Source organism: Schistocerca piceifrons, chromosome 1 (assembly GCF_021461385.2).
Source record: "Schistocerca piceifrons isolate TAMUIC-IGC-003096 chromosome 1, iqSchPice1.1, whole genome shotgun sequence".
In the NCBI taxonomy this organism is placed as follows: Eukaryota; Metazoa; Arthropoda; class Insecta; order Orthoptera; family Acrididae; genus Schistocerca; species Schistocerca piceifrons.
Window position 1 is genome coordinate 643,041,195 of NC_060138.1, and position 20,914 is coordinate 643,062,108.

A 20,914-nucleotide genomic window follows, 5' to 3' on the forward strand; every position below is an offset into this window, starting at 1 on the left:
AAATGTCAATGCATGACACTATTTGCTCATTTATCCTGGTGAAATCAGTGAAATTATTCTAAAGCCAGGTTCTTGAATTAAATCAATAAATATAGTTAATGTGCTCGTTTCACTGCCGCATCTATGCTACCATTAGCAGCATTTACAATTTGTTTCCACATTTCTTTGTGATTTACTGTAGGAGATACTGCAGTACTTCTAAAAATAATTTTGGTTGCATCACTACCTGGAATTCTATATATATATATTGAGATTCCATCATTACAGATACACACAACAACTTTCAAATATAATTCTTTGTTTAATAAATTAAAATCATCTCATTCTTTACATTCTAACAAGTTGTAACCCAATATGCAGGAACCTCACTGAAATCTGTTTCTCCTACAAAAGTTGCTAGCTGCCATGAAGTTATTTGTTTTATTTAAAACTGCGATAAAATATTTCGTAAGTCAGTGTTTGTTTTGTCATATGACATTGATATGTTTTTCCCTCTGAAAGAATACTTTGCAGCTAATCAATTTTTGTGATTTTATCCTGTGGATACATTGCCTTTAGGTCATCTGTGTTTTTCAGTTTATCTTCTCCCTTGGTACATACTAGTTTCCCTTGCTTTGTGTAATTTTCCAGACATCAATAAGTTTTTTGCTAGAAGTTACAGATCTTAAACTACACTCCTGGAAATGGAAAAAAGAACACATTGACACCGGTGTGTCAGACCCACCATACTTGCTCCGGACACTGCGAGAGGGCTGTACAACCAATGATCACACGCACGGCACAGCGGACACACCAGGAACCGCGGTGTTGGCCGTCGAATGGCGCTAGCTGCGCAGCATTTGTGCACTACCGCCGTCAGTGTCAGCCAGTTTGCCATGGCATACGGAGCTCCATCGCAGTCTTTAACACTGGTAGCATGCCGCGACAGTGTGGACGTGAACCGTATGTGCAGTTGGCGGACTTTGAGCGAGGGCGTATAGTGGGCATGCGGGAGGCCGGGTGGACGTACCGCCGAATTGCTCAACACATGGGGCGTGAGGTCTCCACAGTACATCGATGTTGTCGCCAGTGGTCGGCGGAAGGTGCATGTGCCCGTCGACCTGGGACCGGACCGCAGCGACGCACGGATGCACGCCAAGACCGTAGGATCTTACGCAGTGCCGTAGGGGACCGCACCGCCACTTCCCAGCAAATTAGGGACACTGTTGCTCCTGGGGTATGGGCGAGGACCATTCGCAACCGTCTCCATGAAGCTGGGCTACGGTCCCGCACACCGTTAGGCCGTCTTCCGCTCACGCCCCAACATCGTGCAGCCCGCCTCCAGTGGTGTCGCGACAGGCATGAATGGAGGGACGAATGGAGACGTGTCGTCTTCAGCGATGAGAGTCGCTTCTGCCTTGGTGCCAATGATGGTCGTATGCGTGTTTGGCGCTGTGCAGGTGAGCGCCACAATCAGGACTGCATACGACCGAGGCACACAGGGTCAACACCCGGCATCATGGTGTGGGGAGCGATCTCCTACACTGGCCGTACACCACTGGTGATCGTCGAGGGGACACTGAATAGTGCACGGTACATCCAAACCATCATCGAACCCATCGTTCTACCATTCCTAGACCGGCAAGGGAACTTGCTGTTCCAACAGGACAATGCACATCCACATGTATCCCGTGCCACCCAACGTGCTCTAGAAGGTGTAAGTCAACTACCCTGGCCAGCAAGATCTCCGGATCTGTCCCCCATTGAGCATGTTTGGGACTGGATGAAGCGTCGTCTCATGTGGTCTGCACGTCCAGCACCAACGCTGGTCCAACTGAGGCGCCAGGTGGAAATGGCATGGCAAGCTGTTCCACAGGACTACATCCAGCATCTCTACGATCGTCTCCATGGGAGAATAGCAGCCTGCATTGCTGCGAAAGGTGGATATACACTGTACTAGTGCCGACATTGTGCATGCTCTGTTGCCTGTGTCTATGTGCCTGTGGTTCTGTCAGTGTGATCATGTGATGTATCTGACCCCAGGAATGTGTCAATAAAGTTTCCCCTTCCTGGGACAATGAATTCACGGTGTTCTTATTTCAATTTCCAGGAGTGTGTATTGATGTCAGGGGTCCTGCCCTATACAATCCTCACTAATAAACTTGTTTGAATCTACAAATATTGCGCCTAATCCAGACCATTACACTGATCTCAGGTGCTATAGTTTATTTTGTTGATGTACTTATCACTCACTAATCTCCTGTGCAATGTGCTGCTTATTATAACTCCTGAACACAGATGAATAGTTTTTGTTGAAGGGAATTCATGCTCATCTATATAAAAACACTTTTGTAGTTTTCACTCTTGATTATGGATTTTGACTTCTATTTTGCATGCAAAACAGTCTTGAAATGTTCCAGTTTATTTACTTGATGTGTTATTATGCCTGGCTGCACATGAACTTCACAATTTGGACTCATGATATTTTTTAGCATTGAATGACTATCTATTACAAAGTCATTTTCAGTAATCTGTTTTCCTTCTTTCAAGGCAACTATTGCCGTATTAAGAGCTTTAATTTCATTATTTAGCAAATAAATGATTTCATTTTTCAAGTTTATTGTGTTTAACAGATCTACATGTTTCTCAAAAAAATAATCATGATGCCACCATGGTGAATTACTGTTTATGAACTTGATGTTCACTTTAGCACACCATTCATGTTGCCATAATTAGTATTGATGCATAAAATTCCTTGTATCACACTTCTGTTGCACTTTTTCATGCTGATGTATTATGTATTTGTTTCTTTATGAAGATCAAAGAGTCACTGTATTTATAATGATCATGTTGTCAGATGTCACAAAAATAAATAGCAAAATGATCATGTGTCACTGTTACTTTGTGTCAGTTATTCCTTATGGCATAATCTTTTGTGGGAATTCAATAAATGTATTGAGGATACTAGTGCTGCAGCTCAGCAAACAAAGGGTAATGCGCCATCCACTGTTAAAAAATATAATAATACTACTAAAAATATTCAGCAGCCTATGTCAAGACAACCAGTTTTGACAGACTTTGCTGCCATCTTCAGGTCTTAAAAAATCTTTTTGTTGTGAAACGTGTTCATTTTATGTTGGACATCATGCCAAGCTGATATGTGGATAAAAATCAGGACATTAATGAAAAGATTTTTTAAAGACCTGAAGATGACAGCAAAGTCTATTGAAACCAGTTGTTTTAAATAAAGAAACCAAGGAACACTTATGTGCTTGGCTGTTGAATATTTTTAGTATGTAAAACGGAGTGTTCCTTTGATCTTCTAAGAATCAGGAAATCCAATCATACTAATGTTACCCACTTCCACAATGTACATTATAAGGTTTCGATTTTCATATATAAAATGCAAAAGACATTCGAAAGTTTTTATTTCCAGCACAATTACAGCACTTAGTGTAGAAATAATTTTAATCTTCCTACACATCATTTAAAACTATATGCCCCAAGAGCAGAGTATATGGGATTACAAATTTACAATAAACTAAAAGGCAGAAATATATTCAACAGGGAGATTGGTTCACTTAAAAGTTTGCTCTTTAATTTTTTTTATAATAAAAGTACCATTATTACATTGAAGAATCCATGCATGACAATTTCATAGCTGAAGCAAGGGAACTGTATATAATTTTGTGTCTCTTTTGCAGACTGAAAACTTTAATTAGTGAGTATTGAGTAGCTGTATCACAATAACATGTGTAAAACCTTTTTTTACTCTTATAAAATGTTTTGTTGTAAGGCTTAACATATAATATGAACAATAAATCAAATGATTTGAAAATTATAAGAATGAGGTGAATAAATCAATTTCATACCGGTATGTCCCTTTTGTAGTCTCCAATATGAAGCTGGTAAAGTGCTTACCAATGTACTCTCTTTGTCCCCTACTCTCCCTAATGGCCATTCATCCATCTTTGCATTTCTCCTTTGATCTCAGAATTAGTGAGTCCCTATCAACCTAGTGTCTGGGAGTCTTTTCCAACCTTCCTGAACCAGCCCCTCTTTCCTCCCTTAAGAATGAACCTCTAGTTGAAAAAGCTGTTATTATTATTTTCTACTTCAAGTGCTTCTATGAGTAGTACTAGAAATTACACCTTATGAAAGTTGGTAGTAGCCAGTCGTTCTATACGTTTTCTCAATTTAATTTTCAATTCAATACATATCTATGAAATATGATGAATGAAAGAACAAAGGCAGTTAAAGAGCTGAGCAACAATGTACCAGCTCAATACTTATCTACATCTACATCTACATCTACATCCATACTCCGCAAGCCTCCTTAGTACAATGATAAGTTGTCTTGACCACATTTCTATGGCCAACTTTGGATCTTTTTGTGTCAATATTCCTCTCATCGCATGTGTATTAGTGTCACCTCTTGGGTCCCTCATTATCAAAATATTTGTTTTCTAATTTCTACCATTTTATAAATCTTTTCTTCTTCCTTTAGTCACCACAAGAAGAATTTGTTCTTAAAGCTAAAGGCTCACAGCACCTGGGCTTTCCACAAAAAAAAAAGAAGCTTCATTCTCACTTATGAAAAACTTATAACTTACGAAAATCTTACATTTGGTTACTCAGATTAAATAAAGTTAGGCACACACCAATAGGTTAGCTCTATGTGCACAGATTATGCCATTAAAGTACAATTTACATAAGTTACTGTGGCTGATTAAATTATGTCAGATTGTGAATTTGGTTCTTTTTTGTTGCAGTTTTTGATAAGATTATGCCCTCATGCTTTGCCATTAATCTACAAACATAGATGCATCACTCTGAAATAAATAAATGTGCACACATTCCAAAAATCATAAACTACTCATGCATTTCAAAAAGCACCAAGCTGTTGCAAGCTAACATGCAACTGAATGCTACACAAAGCAAGAATTACTTAAAGCTGGGGTACCTCTGCACCAGGAATTCCATCAGTACCCTAAAATACAATGGAAAAATATGTTAATGTTATAGACAGCCAAATTATGTGAAGGGAGATGGTATAGCCATTTCATTTAAAAAATATATAATTTTTGTTGTTCTGCCAATAAAATGAGTCCAAACACAGAAAAAATTAATCTGTTGTTCAATTATGCATTTGGAATATTCATATTTTATTTGCTTTTTATGTGACACATTACAAGTGTCATTTATTGGAACATTGTTAAAGTAAATGTCAGTGATTAATACATGCTTGTAGTTTGATTCACTGAAGAAACCATGGCTGAATTATTTGTGAGAGTGTTAAGGGAATGAGATTAATAGGTGAATATAATACATCAATCATGAAATAAGAATGTACATACGGGCAATCCTGGATCACCTCTCTCTCCCTTGCTCCCTGGCTCACCCTGAGCTCCCTGTAACAGAAGCATCACATTTAAATGAGTTTAAACAAAAAATGCTTTAAGTGCACTTGAAACAGTTTTAGCATAAAACAACACTACACATTATTGTTGCTGGATCCACAACAGTCCTAATCAGTTACCTAAATATCCTGGAATCCAAATAAAACATTACCAATGAAATTTAATAGGAAGACCAATCACTTGCAGAGAACTTAGAGTACATGTGTAAGTACACTGCATTTTGATTCAGCAGGGATTAAGTACTTTACCTCTGAACAGTGTATTTTAATCTGGGAAATAATAGTGAACACCTCTGCTTGTCTAAACTGGCTTTTTATGTTAGCACATAAAGCATAAAATAGCTCATACAAGAGCTTCTGTACCTCAAATAGTTAATGAGAAAGCTAGCCAGTTCCAGTTCAGGTGTAGGTGTGAATTGATAAGATCTTTGCAATGAATAACTTCATCAAGAAAGTCAATGATTTTCATTTTCAAAGACATGGGAATGGAAAAATGAATATTTTCCATATTGATGGCATGTAATGAACATTTGAAGCAAAGAAATTAGAGCTACAAGAAGGAGTAGCATGTTACTGTTCCCCAGAACAAATTATACATTAATTGCTCAGTTGTACCATTTTTGGATGAGGTTGGAGCTCTGTGTGGAATGAGGCTGAAAAAAGTAACTTATTTGTGTCAGTTGGATAATTCTATGCAAAATTTGTTGAGTCAGAGTACTAAATGCATTGGTAGGATAGTATAACAACAGAATAAAGAAGTTATTAGACAAGGGAAATGCATGAAGAACCATAACTTACTATTGTATGAGGGGCGTTTGAAAAGTCCGTGCAAAGTCCGAGAGATGGCACCACGGGCACGTATCAAGGTTATGTTTAGCTAGTAGCATCTCTGGAAAGAATGCACACCAAGTTTCAGCCATATTGGTCTATTTGTTTGTGTTTGGCATTCATGTGAATCAAGGAAGTCGAGTGATTGTCAAAAAATGGACGAAAAAAAATTTCATGTGGCTATTAAACATTACTTTATGAAAGCCAAAACACCTCAGGAGTTAAAGAGAAGCTTGATAAACATTACGGTTGCTCTGTACTTTTGATTACAACAGTTTATAATTGGTTTCAAAATTTTTTCAGTGGCCATATGGGCACAAGTGATGCTGAATGTTCTGGATGCCCTGTGGAGATTACAACTCCAGAAATCATTGATAAAATCCATGATATGGTGATGGATGACAGAAGAGTTAAGGTGCATGAGATTGCTAGTACTATGGGCATCTTGAATGATGTGGTGGTGGTGGTGGTTAGTGTTTAACGTTCCGTCGACAACGAGGTCATTAGAGACGGAGCGCAAGCTCGGGTTAGGGAAGGATTGGGAAGGAAATTGGCCGTGCCCTTTCAAATGAACCATCCCAGCATTTACCTGAAACGATTTAGGGAAGTAACGGTAAACCTAAATCAGGATGGCTGGAGACGGGATTGAACCGTCGTCCTTCCGAATGCGAGTCCAGTGTGCTAACCACTGCGCCACCTTGCTCGGTCATCTTGAATGAATGGGTACATAATATATTGCATAAACATTTGGACATGAGAAAGCCATCCGCAAGATGGGTTCCACGATTGCTCATGCTTGACCAAAAACGGAATCGTGTGAAATGTTGCAAGGATGGTTTGCAGCTGTTCAGGAAGAATCCGCAGGACTTTAAGCATCATTTCATCACTGTGGATGAAAAATGGATACATTACTATACCTCTGAGACCAAACAACAATTTAAACAATGAGTTACTAAGGGAGAATCTGCACCAAACAAGCCAAAGACCATTCCTTCAGCCATGAAGAGCAGTCTAGCACAGCCAAAGAAGGCATCCCTGGCCAATAGAAATCTGCAACTATCAAACATAATCCTTAATTTTAGAAGAAATTTCTGAAAAATATGCATTTGGTGACTACCATTGTATGGCAATGAATTGTGGAATGTTAGAAAACTGGAAAAGATGAGAATTTAAACAGTTGAATTGTGGTGCTATAGAGTTATATTGAAAATTGGATGAACTGCTATGCAATAAATGAGATGGTACTCTGCCAAATCAGTTAAGAATGGGAGATGTGGAAAACACTGACACGAAGAAGTGATGGGATGATAGAAAATGTGTTAAGACATCATGGAATGGCTTCCATGGAAACTGTAGAGGCTGAAACACATACAACATATAACTGAAGATGCGAAGTGTGAGTGTTACTCTGAAACAAAGAGTTTGTCACAACTGAGGAATTTGTGGCAAACTACATCTAACCAATCACAAGACATGTAACTCAAAAAAATAAAAAACTTAAAAAAGTACTTCCTTTTCTGAAATCAGGGAGTGATCATTCTGTCCATTGAGGGATTTCTTTACTCAAAAAACCCACATGTACTTGAAACACCAGCTGTGCTATCCTCGTAACCACTTCATGCATAGTGCACACCTAATCCATTATGAGGGGCCCTACAATTCTCAACCCCATAATGGAATTTGAAAAATCTTCATCGCACATATCCAGTCTATGGAGAGTTCCTCTAATTCTTCACCTGACACTAGAAGCCATAAACCTGAACCCACACACACCCGATCAATTAAGAGGGATCTTATAATTCTCCATCCGATAATGGAGATTGAGAAATTCGCATCCAATACAGCTAATTTATTAAGAGGTGTCTTAAATTCTCCACCTAACACTGAGGGTTGAGAAATTCACATCCAAGCTCATCAAAGAACTGTCTGAGCCTTTGATTTAAACCTTGCACTTGGCTCCAAACCAGAAGACCACAAATGGTTCTTGGAACAATGCTGCAAATGTCAGCTCAACATCCATTCTGCAAGCAAGGCTAGCTGTCTTTACCAATGCAGCCAGATAGCTGTAAACCTATGTGGCAGATGTCATGCAGGCCAACATGAGCCATGATTTGCAGCAGATTGCACAGAGTGTGCCCAATAACAGCCAACAGAGCCTCCTCCACATCTCAGATGAAACATCTCACAGTCAAACAGATTGGAAACTAGCCTTCCTTCCTGACATCACTGCTATTTGCCTAATGGGCTCTGTCATGTGCCTAACACTAGAGCTCCCAAGAACCCAAAGCCTACCCTCTGCACTTATCTTGACCTTTCAGGAATATTGTCCGTTATTCCAAAAGGTGAAACATTCTCTGCATCTCTGCACACTAGATGTACTTTTAGCACTGGGGAAGACCTCAAACTTGCTTTTAAGACAGAAGGGGACAGCCCTGCAGCTAGTACCCATTATTGCCTTCCATCCACTGTCTTTCATTGACACTCAGGTGGATGTATACTGACCACATCGGGTACTGGGAGGTGCTGAAACATCAGGAACCCTGGCTGATGCTTCACATGCCAGTGGTGCAAAAGTTTTTGTCTTAGACATCTCAACACCATACCTGGGCAGCAGTCTGAAGCCTGTCAACATTGGTCAATGCAGCTGCCAATTGTTTCCGGATACTGGCTAATTGCTCTGCATCTCTATGCAACAGGTGTAGTCCCTACCTACCTGCAATCTATATTTGTCTATACAACAATGATAACACTAGCCCAAACAGTCATTATCTGTGGCCTAAGTGATGCTGTTTCTGGTTACTATTACGTTAAAAAGTCAGCTCATGTGACATATTGCTCAAAAAATGTGCAGAGACAAAGAGAAAGTAGTTAAATATGAGTCAGTACTGTTAGTTACAAAAATTCTATTGGCTTCTTGACAAAAGCACATGAGAAAAAATCCTAAACTAAATGCTGTATAGAAACATAAACTGCTGCTATTATTGGCTGCTGTGCTTGACTTCACAGATAGTGCTCTACTGACTGTTCAAGTGCTATTTGCAATGGTCACAAAATTCACAGAAAATGGTATGTGATGACAGTAGACCTTATGGCAGCCTGTTACTATACCAGAAAGTAATTTCATGCAAACACAAATGCTGGAAAGAACATGTAACACTTATAAAAAGCAAACATGAAAAGAGGAAATCTTGCAGACTGGAATGGCTCTTACTTCTCAAGTTTAATTTTTTTCTTTATGCTGATCCCTAGAGTGGTTCCATTGCAGAATAAAGAATTTTTATATAATTTGGGGTGAATAGGATTCAAATGATGCAAAGATGATTGATTTAGAAGCCAAGTGCTATAAACGTCTTTTCAGTTTTTTGAAGCTGCACTAGAAATATCATGATTGACATGATATTAACAAATTTTGAAACAAAGGTGAAAACTAAATACTACACTTCGGGTTGCAGAAGTGGCACAGACCATCTTCAAGGAAAATCATATATCACAAATTTCATTCTCTTCTTGTGATAATTCAGATTCATCATGGCCTCAAACATTTTCAAATAATAATTATCTTTCTCGATTCACTTTGACTGATTGATTGTCTCTAGAACACACAACAAAAAACCGAAAGATTGTGCTTTGCCAAAAAAAGTTCACAGTTAATTTTAAAATTTCATATTCAAATATAAAGGATCATATCAAATATAAAGGATCATATTCAAATATAAAATCTTAGTAGTTGCATCTATTTTTTGATATAAAACTTCTAATTCGGTTATGCCATTTCTCAATTCTTGTGTCAGAATTAGCAGATTTCCCAATAAATTGTCACTTTTCATCAACTAGGATGACAGTCTGTCAGACATTTAAATTAAATATTGTAAATTGTAAAACATAACTGTAAAAGGTTGTTTGGCAGATGCTGTTTGCTTCTAGTTGTTTTATGTGAGCAGTATTAAGGCAAATAAATCATCTCTCATTAATGAATTGAAGATGAAGACATTGTACTTGCTACATCTGTTACCTTTTCTCTAAAGTGAGAGATGAATAGTGCAATGCGGTTGTGCCAAAAGAAGGAACATATTGGCTTGTTCTGCCCATCTCTACCCATCTTGGTTCAATGACTCGTCACATCACCTGAGCCATATGATCTATGAAATGGCAATCAATTAATGTAAGAAGACTGAAGTAAATATTGTGTTTACATTAATTAAATAATAAATTTGTCATGAACAAGTAATAGTTCACAAAGTTGATTGTTGCCATTTTTTATGAATTGTCAGATTTTTAAGAACTACAGACACCACTTCCCCTTATTCTCCTGACCTCATATTTCACAAAGATCATTTTTAGACAGAATTTAACAAAATTGGTGGGTAACCCAAAAAAAGTATGATTTTTTAAAAAAGTACCATATAAGAATCACAATAATGCAGACTCAACAGATACAACTGCACATACAAGAAGATGACAATTAAAGATATTAACATGATTTCTTAAAACACAGCATTAGTTTTGTGATTTGAGAGAGGTAGGAAGTAAAGAGAAAAACAAAGAATACTTAGCAAGATGAATGGTGAGTTTTATCAAGTCATTTATTGTCATGTCGATTGGAAGAAATGCAAGGTGTTGCAGGTCATCATCAACAAACTTTAAAGAAGGTCTGTCGCCTTAGCTTAGTGGTCAGCTCATCTGACTGCCACGTGGTGGGCCGAGGTTCAATTCCCAGCCAGGTCAGAAATTTTCTCCACTCAGGGACTGGGTGTTGTGCTGTCCTCATCATCATTTCATCATCAGTACCTTGCAAGTCACTCAATGTGGGGTCAACTGAAGTGACTTGCAACTCAGTGGTGAAATTCCCTGGGTGCGGACTCCCAGCTATCAATGTCACACAATCATTTCATTTTATTAAAGAACGATAGATCACACATATTACTTTTAGCTCATCACTTAAGGATTATGCTCATAATATACCTATAATATTCTGAGAATGAATAATAACTGCATACTATTACAGACATTGGGGATGTTGAAACACTATAGCCTAAGCATTATCAAATACTTTGTGTCTTTCCACTAATAACCATCCTATTCTGTGAAGCACTGTTGCATTCTGTTTCACATCACAATACACATGTTTGGTTCAAGCAATCATGAGATGTTAGATTTTGTAGATTTGAGGAAACTATGCAATAACTCCTGCATGAACTGCATTGTCGACAGTTAACTGTGTATGCATGATAACACTAAAATATGTTGAGTTTCAATCATGCTGGAATAAGAGGTCACTGTATGCAGCAGGCAGTACTGTGCTTTGTACCTCAGTGTGCATAGTACACAGCAACTAATGGTAAGTAATTCCAATTTAAGGTACTGGCAGAATAATGTCATACATGATTACTGGCCATTCTAGCCCACATGATGAGAGTAAACCATTGTTTGTGGTACAAAATGTGACTTTTCCGGCTGTTAAAATAACCAGACCATGAAAAATAGGCATCATCTGTAAATTACATGTTTTATGAAAGACAGAATCATTAACAATTTGATAAAGATAGCACATGTCACTCCATGTATACTGGTTGGAGGTACATCACTAAATTTGTCATGCATCCCTTAAATTCAGTATTCATGAAACACAACTTCCACTGGTAGCATGTTCAGAATGAATACCCCTTGGGTCTTGATGACACTAACAAACCCTAGCAAAAGTACTCTGGTAGGGTGTCTCTTTTCAGGAAACCAATGCTTCTAGATTCAATCAATATCTGTATCACTGAAAGAAAGTCTTACACTGAATATAAGATACCTTCCCATGAGTATAAGAAACAATGAAGCACCAGATGAATCAACAGTTTTCAGATGTGTTATGTTCAAAGAAATGGGTTCAACAGTGAACATCAAAAGTTCTGGATGCCCCCCTACTGGCTGATCTGTGCAAAATTTTACAATGGTTAATGGCAGAGTGTTTGCTAATCCAGTGAAGTCAGTTCTTTGCCATTCTCAAAAACTGGATGTAAGATATACTACAGTACATCAAATTCTCTTGTACAATCTCCATTAGCACCCCTACCAAATTTAGTTAATGCAGCAGAAAAAGAAGCCTATTGAGAGAAAATGTGACATTTTGTTGACTGGTTTCTGAGAAGACTACAGGAACATCACATTTATTGATGAGGTGTACTTCCACTAAAATGGGTTTTAACAGAACTGCCACATGTGGGATCAGAAAATCCTGCAGCGTTCAAGAGAAGGAAATGCATACACAGTGAGAGATGGTTTGGTGTAGCTTTTGGGTGAGCAGCATCATTGGCCCTAATTTTTTTAAGATGACTCAGGGCTAATTGTGGCAGTTAATAGAAAGCATGCAGTGTTAAGAGACTTTTTGTAGCCTCATTTCAATGGAATGGACATTCAAGAGTTGAGGTTTCCACAGAATATTGCCACTTGTTGCACTTCCTGTGAAACCACTGAGTTGCTCAATGAGCAGTTTCTGGATTGCCTCATCTTGTGTAATGATGAACAACAATGCCCACCAAAGTCATGTCATTTAACCTCTTGCAGTTTTTTTATTTGGGGTTAATCTAAACATTCATGTTTATCAATAAACCCCAAGACATCTATGAGTTAAAGGTTTAAATTCGATTTATTGTTTGTGAAATTCAAGTGGACTCTTGTCAGGCATTCATTGTAAATTTTACAGACAGAATTCTTATGAGTCTGTGCAGTAGAGGAGGTTGTATGCCAATGTCATTTTCGATACCTGAAATAGGAAGGTGTGATGAAAATGTATCTGTATTTTGAAAATGTGTTTTGAAAAAAAATAAAGTTCATAATCTGACACATAAAAACCAGTGCACTTTTTGAAGTACCCTGTCATGAAGGGCTTCATAGGATACATTTCTTTAAGAATTTTTGTGTGTGTGTGCACTATTGACCTCCAAAGTTTGTAGGTGAGACCCTGAAGAACTTTGCATAAATGTGAATAAGAAACGATCTCGTAGTTTATTAGAAATACTGACAAGTCATAACAGTTTGAAGTAAATTATGATTTTAATTACAGTGTATGTCACACTTTGAATGATGAGATGGCCAGAGACAGATGGTACTGTATTTGGGTAATACGAGCTTTTAAACAATAACAGAAATATTTGCTAAGGAGAATCTGGTAGTGAAACAAGAGTGTTTCCACTCATCTATTTTCATAAGCACACAAAAGGCAAATATGTTCCTCTTTAAAGACTCTGTCAAAAAAGTGGATAACCAGCTCTTGTTTCACTCATCAAAAATTTTGGCTTGCTAACACATTTGTGCTCTTTTAACACAGAACATTCACAATCCTTTCAGTCAGCCTCTTTTTCCCAGTGAGGCCTTCAAACTCAGCATCTCCCATTCACTGCCACAGTTTATGTATGTCTCTCTCCCACTGTCTCCTTTGTACCCAGTAATTTACAGTGTAACCCACTGCTATTGTCTCCTTCTGTCTTTCTTTTCTGCTGTCACTGCCCCAACACATCTCAATAGCTCAAAAATTCTGAGGGGTACAACTTACATTTTCCCCTTTGCCTACATGTTTAAAATTTTGGACCAAAATTCACCCTCCTCTGTATCTATGTGTAAAGCTTCCGCTGGTCTGGGAGTATCCAGATTCCTACACACTCCACCACCCCACCCCCACCCCTCAAAACCTATGTATGGTCTCCACTCCTGTGTTATTCATTTCCACTGTCTGCTCTATTTGTTGATCCCACTGCTGTTTTCTTCTTCTATCTACTCTTTCTCTGCCACTGCCACTTTTTCCCTCCTGTCATCACTATATCTCCTCTTTATCTCTCCCACTGGTATTGTCTCCTCTTCCTTCCACCACCATATTCAGGAGGACAATGGTTCAAACCTGCGTCCAGTCATCATCATTTAGGTTTTCTGTGATTTCCCTAAATCACTTAAGGCAAATGTAGGAATGGTTCCTTTGAAAGGGCATGGCCACTTTCCTTCCTATCCTTCCCTAATCCAAGCTTGCGCTCAGTCTGTAATGATCTCACTGTTAAAAGGACATTAAACATGAATCTCCTCCTCTTCCTCCTCCACCACCATCACTGTCTTTCTGCTACTTTCTTTTAGCACAAAAATTGTAAATATGTTTACATACAAAAAATCATGTTGGAGAAGGTGGAATGAGGATTGAGGCAACTGAGTATCTACTTTTCTGTCATGGTTTTTTTAAAAGAAGACCTTATTTGCCCTTTTTGTGTTCTGAAAGGAACATTTTTCCAGTGGTTCTCTTCTTTTACCTGCTTCATCAGGGTTTACTGCTTATATAAAGCAAATCTGTAGATCAGTAAATTTTTGATAGTTTGCTTACATACTTTGACACATTTGTATACTTTGACACATACAAACATAGTACACACAATAAAAGGTTAACCCAAAATTGTTTGCTTTACATTTTTGCCAGATACTTTGCTAAACATTTGCAATTCATTGAAAACCCCAGCTTATGATTTTTTTCTTAAAAGATTAACAATGTTATTAGAAATATTTTACTGAATTTGCAGTCTTTCCAGTTTTAAATAATTTTGGCCATTTACTTTAAGTTTTTTTCAGGCATGTTAAGTTACTTTTCAGCCCATTTTTTTGTCACTGTAGTACCACTTTGGTATATTTGTATAGGTAAGAAGGGCCCATTATACAGAACCAGTGAGTCACATAGTTTTATTGATGAAAAAAAAAAATACTGGTTAAAAACATAGCATGTTGATCTCAGAATGCTTGTAATGACCCTAGAACTCTTGTTATATGTTCACTGTCTCAGTTAAAACCACATCTCTGCTTCAGACCGGATATTACATGCATATTTCACCTGCATAAATGTGGTAACTTTGAACCTGTGGACTTTGTAATGGATAATGATTTCAAAAAAAGTTTTGAGATTCCCTGAGAACATATGGGAAAAATTTTGACACTCTGCCATGAAAAGAAATTATGGAAGTAATCATCCCCAAAATTGGTACATTTGGTACCCAAAATGCATTGTTATTAAGCCTAAAGAATGTCCAGTCAAAATATGAGTCATTTGCTACAGTTAGTCACTTAGAAAATTGTGGCCCACAGTGCAAAAACAGCTAGAAATTAGTTTTTTCTGTTTTCTGCATCTCCTGGATCTCAGGAACAAGAAAAAGTTTTTGAAATTCACCAAAAATATTATCTTATGAAGATATCATAAAAATGTCAACAATTTGCCATGAATAGAAATTATAAATGTGGCCATCCCCACAACTGGTGCTTTTTGTACCAAAGAATAATAGCTTTTGGGGGTTTTATCAGGAACAGCACATGAACAAATAAATGAGGCTTTTATCAGCCATATACGGTCTACCCTAGATCACATCTAATGTGAAAGAACTAACTGATTTGCTCAATTTGCCTGGGCCAGAGGAAGTGTGTAATGTTTCAATTTTGACCCTGTACCACAGGGTTGCTCCAGTATGTATCAATGTTTGTTAGGCCAAGGACTATCCAAAACACTGACCACTTATTTCTGATTATTGAATTTTTCAGATTCCAGTATCATCCTACAAGATATTAGGGAGAGGTATACGCTACCTCATATGTCTGAACAAGTATAATATGTCTGAAGCAAGGTGACAGCTCTCATCTCCACAGAAACTTAGGGCAGTACAGCATTCATTTGTCAATTATTTGTACATGCCTCTAACAGAAGTGACATATTTTCATTTACTTGTGTGCTTAGTAGTTTAGTTTGTAAATTTCTTGTGTGTTTGTGTACTTACTGGACATAGTTCCACATTTTAATAACTATATAGTGTAGTCTTCTGCTGTACTGGGACTGTTATTACTATGCTTGGCTGCAGGCTGAGTTGTCAACCCTTCGCTAACAACTCCAAGTGGTACTGGCACTGGTCAATCACATTAAAGCAGTTGTCAGTGGACATCACTGTGGTGGGTCAAATGTGGGAGTCCAACTGATATCCAACACATCCCATGTGTCCCTCAATCAGTCCACTCTCTTGGTTTGTAATGGGACACCCTCCTCTAAAAACTAGACTCCGCCTGAACAGGCCATGAAAGCCCAATGGTAACAACAAGCCGCCATGTCATTCTCAGCCCACAGGCATCATTGGATGCGGATATCCCTTCTAACAGATACCATGTATACTGTCGATTCTTGTATAGGTGAATATTCCTAGCTGTTTCACAGAAAGAATTTCATTTGATTTTGTATACGAAATATTATATTTCAGGTTACAACCGATATGTACTCATCGTCATTTCCTTGGACCTTTGTCCAACTACAATGTGGAATCAGTCTTGTTAGTGGCCGGATGCCCTTGCTGTCACCACCCCGTGCCCCCGGGGACAGAATTAGTGTACCCCAGATGTCTGCGTCTAGTGTAAGCTATGAAATAGTGTGAACACTTTCAAATGTTTGCAGGTTGTGTTACTGAGGCGGGACATGGGGGCCAGCATGATATTCACCTAGTGGGAATGGAAAGTCACCTAAAAACCACATCCAGGCTGGGCGGCACACTGGCCCTTATTGTTAATCCACTGGGCAGATTTGACCCATGGCTGGTGTGCCTACTCAAGTCCAGGAAGCACCGCATTCCCGCCCTTGGCTAACATGGCAGGTCACAATCGATATGTACTAATCATTAAAAAATATTCTTGTTTTAAAAATAATTTGAAATTAGAAATTCTGGTATACTTAAAGTTCATATTATTAATTGCACAATCTAAAGCTAATTATTAAATTTATTTCTGGACTCATCTGCAAAATAATGATATATTTTAGCGAATATTCTACTTTTTTCAAGAAAGTTTGTAAACTCTTTTGTTGTGTAAACTCTTCAGAATATTGTGAATTTGGCAGAATGTCAGGTGTAGTGGGCATGCTTCTGATGGAGGCAGATGTTTTATATGACTGACATTAACAATGTAATTTGGAATATTAAGTGGAACTTGTAAGAAGAGTGTGATATTTAATAATGTGACAAAGAATAATACAGGCAAATCCTCATCAGTTATTTAGTCATCAGGAACCCACATTGATAAATAAAAATTTCAGCTGCCAGAATGTACCCTTAGATGCAAGACTTGGAGACAACAACTACAACAAGAAAAAATGAAGATAAGTAAAAAGTTTTTCTTTTGTATACCTTACATCTCTTGAAGCTGTTGTGACAGTGCCACGACATTTAACAGTGCCGCCACGACAGTACGCGCAAACGGCGATAGAGGCACTCCGCAACTCGGCTGAGCGCGGGAGCACCACCTAGCTACGAATGGCGCCGGCCGCATGTCACGGCACGGCAGTCAAATAAGAGATACTGAGTTGTTATCATGTAACGAGTTATTGTTTCTGAGCGAGTGTGTTTGAATATCCATGCAATTATTGGTGATTAAAGGTTATAATAGAAGCTTTTGAAACTAACCAAGACACAAAGAAAAATTTAATAGTGATGTGTGGGAGGGTAAGATAATAAGTGTGGGCATCAGCCGGGATCTGTTGACTGATAAAGAAGTTTTGTCTGTTGCAGAAGAAGAAAGCACAATTATTTCTATATTTGCAGATTTTATGTAAATGAACTTCAATCACTCGATGAAGTAAGACCCTAGAACTACCCAACAAAGTTGTATCAACAGTGACGAGATAATATCAATAATGACAGATCGGATGAATTGAAAGAGGACTTTATAAAAACGATGAAAGACATCAGAAAAGATAAGTACCAACTATCTGTGAAATTAATTTTTTTTGGTGGACTCATGTGATTGCCAGGAAAATGAATAGAGATGAGGGTAGTGATGTAGATGTGAAAGCTGTAGGGCCCAGTCAAGACATGTTTAAACCAAGTGAAGGTGTAGTCAGCAAAGAAACAGTTAAAACTGATATTTTGCAGTTGATTTCAATACAATTAGAGGAAATGAAAACAGAACAGTCTAAAAACAATTGTAAAATGCACAGGGTACAATGCCAAATAGGCCAACTTAGTAATCAGGTTTCTGAGCTAAAAAGTGGGCTGCCAGATGGATTAGAAAGTGTGAATAAAAAGTTGGTGTCTTAGAAAGTAAATTTATTGTTTTGGAAAATGAGTTAGTTCACAATCTTCACAGTGGAAGAAGAATGTTAATGACATCAAAGTATAACAGAAGGGAGTAGAGGAAAAAATGGAACAGAACTTTAGAAGTTTAGATCAAAAAATTTTAAACACTGAAAACAGTATGCTAACTAATGTAAATGTTTTATATCAAAATATTTCAGTAGTACAGGAAAATTGCATCCACAGTAATTTGCATTCAAACAATGATATTGTGTGGTCCAACGTTCCAATCAAAAGTTTTCCAGCAGACAATTTACATCCAGTGGATTTTTTACAGCACTGTAGGGACAGTTTTGAGTCAGGCATGAGTGATGATCAAAAAATTAAATTTGTTAAAAGATGTCTTGAAGCCAAAGCTCAGTCATGGGTAAATCTAAATTTAAGTAAGTGGGAAACATATCAAAGTTTCGAAAGAGTTTTTTTAAATAAATTTTGGTTGGAAGCTGGACAAGGGAGAATTAAAAGTGAATTTCCGAATGGTCCAAATTATAGGAATAGGGATGGTACCCTGAAAGAGTTCTGCAGGAATCAACTTAAGAAATTAACTCTTCTTGATAAACAATTTGACAAAATGACATTGATTGATGCACAAAAAAGGAAATTACCAGAAAGGTTGCTGTGGGATTTAATACAAGGACCTGACGATTATCTTGAACAATTTTTATGATATGTTAACAGGCTGGATAGAGCAGTAGAAAGAAGAATGTACCATAATCACTGAAATGATAGAGATCACAAAGGTAATAACTATAGAAACAGAAATAGTGGTAATTTTTGTCAGTTTCAAAATGGTAATAGAGACAAAAATTATGAACATCAGCAGAATAGGATTAATGGGGATAACTATGGGCAATATAATACGAGAAACAATCATAGACTTAACTATTTGGGTAACAGCAGTCTGCCTCAATGAAGGTCCACAGTTTTGGGGAGAGGAAACACAACAAGTACAGAACCCCCAATTTACATTTACAAATAGACAATAATAACAGTATTAATAATGTGGCACAGAAGGAACATCAGATTTTTCATTTATGTTTTGATCAACAGTTTTGAAATACTATGTTTAATTATAGTGATGTAGATACTAATCACAAACCAGAATGTGAGAATAATGAGAATTTTGATGTAGTGTGTACTAATGATTTCTTCTCTTGGTCAGAAAACATTGTTATTGATACATTTAAAACAGGTGATGACTGTATTGAATCTGAATTAGGTGGTATTTTTGATGTAGGTGTGAATGACAGCTGTGAAAATACTGAGGTTGGTAATTCTGAGACCGGTAGCTTATTGCAAATGAATGTAGGTGAGGTGTGTGACTTTAATGGAGACAAGACTTGTGTTGTTAATGATGTTATTGATGAAGTTATTCTGGAAGAATATGATGATGATGATGATGATGATGAGTATCAGGTTTTTGAGTTTAAGAATAATGAAATCTTAGAGTTATTTGTGAATACAGGTAAGGTAAGTGATACAACTGAGAGTCATGGAATACCAGTCTAGTCAGAGCAGTTTTTCATTAATGTCATGCAGAGTAAACAGTAAAGGTGAGTTATCTGTAAGCCTCAAGAATAAAGGTGAAAATTTTTTGAAATTTGTTTGGGACCAAATTGAAGATAACATAGATAAATGTGCATTCTGGAGTAAGTTGGCTGCGGTTAGTCAAACTTTGTATCCATGCTGGTGGAATGAAGCGAAAGAAGATCTAAGCAGAAAATGTAATCTTGACAGTAATATACACTACTGGCCATTAAAATTGGTACACCAAGAAGAAATGCAGATGATAAATGGGTATCGATTGGACAAATATATTATACTAGAATTGACATGCGATTACATTTTCACGCAATTTGGGTTCATAGATCCTGAGAAATCAGTACCCAGAACAACCACCTCTGGCCGTAATAACGGCCTTCAGACGCCTGGGCATTGAGTCAAACAGAGCTTAGATGGTGTGTACAGGTACAGCTGCCCATGCAGCTTCAACACAATACCACAGTTCATCAGGAGTATTGACTGGCGTATTGTGACGAGCCAGTTGCTCGGCCACCATTGACCAGACGTTTTCAATTGGTGAGAGATCTGGAGAATGTGCTGGCCAGGGCAGCAGTCGAACATTTTCTGTATCCAGAAAGATCCGTACAGGACCTGCAGCATGCAGTCATGCATTATCTTGCTGAAATGTAGGGTTTTGCAGGGATTGAATGAAGGGTAGAGCCACGGTTCGTAACACATCTGAAATGTAACATCCACTGTTCAAAGTGCCGTCAATGCGAACAAGAGGTGACCGAGACATGTAACCAATGGCACCCCATACCATCACACCAGTTGATACGCCAGTATGGCGATGATGAGTACACACTTCCAATGTGTGTTCAGCACAATGTCGCCAAACATGGATGCGACCATCATGATGCTGTAAACATAACCTGAATTCACCCAAAAAAATGATGTTTTGCCATTCGTGCACCCAGGTTCATTGTTGAGTACACCATTGCAGTTGCTCCTGTCTGTGATGCAGTGTCAAGGGTAACCGCAGCCATGGTCTCTGAGCTGATAGTCTATGCTGCTG

At 37.9% G+C, this 20,914-nt stretch overlaps 1 protein-coding gene across 1 annotated transcript in view; it reads right to left on the reverse strand.

The window, feature by feature from the left end:
* The window catches only part of LOC124760357 (collagen alpha chain CG42342-like), a 641,799-nt gene that overhangs the window by 105,480 nt on the left and 515,405 nt on the right, over window positions 1-20,914 (reverse strand). Inside the window, exons 21-22 of the mRNA XM_047249099.1 lie at window positions 5,337-5,390; window positions 4,943-4,969 (exon numbers count right to left, since the gene is read on the reverse strand). Of these exons, the coding sequence (XP_047105055.1) occupies window positions 4,943-4,969; window positions 5,337-5,390 (81 nt within the window). The remainder of the gene's footprint in view (window positions 1-4,942; window positions 4,970-5,336; window positions 5,391-20,914) is intronic.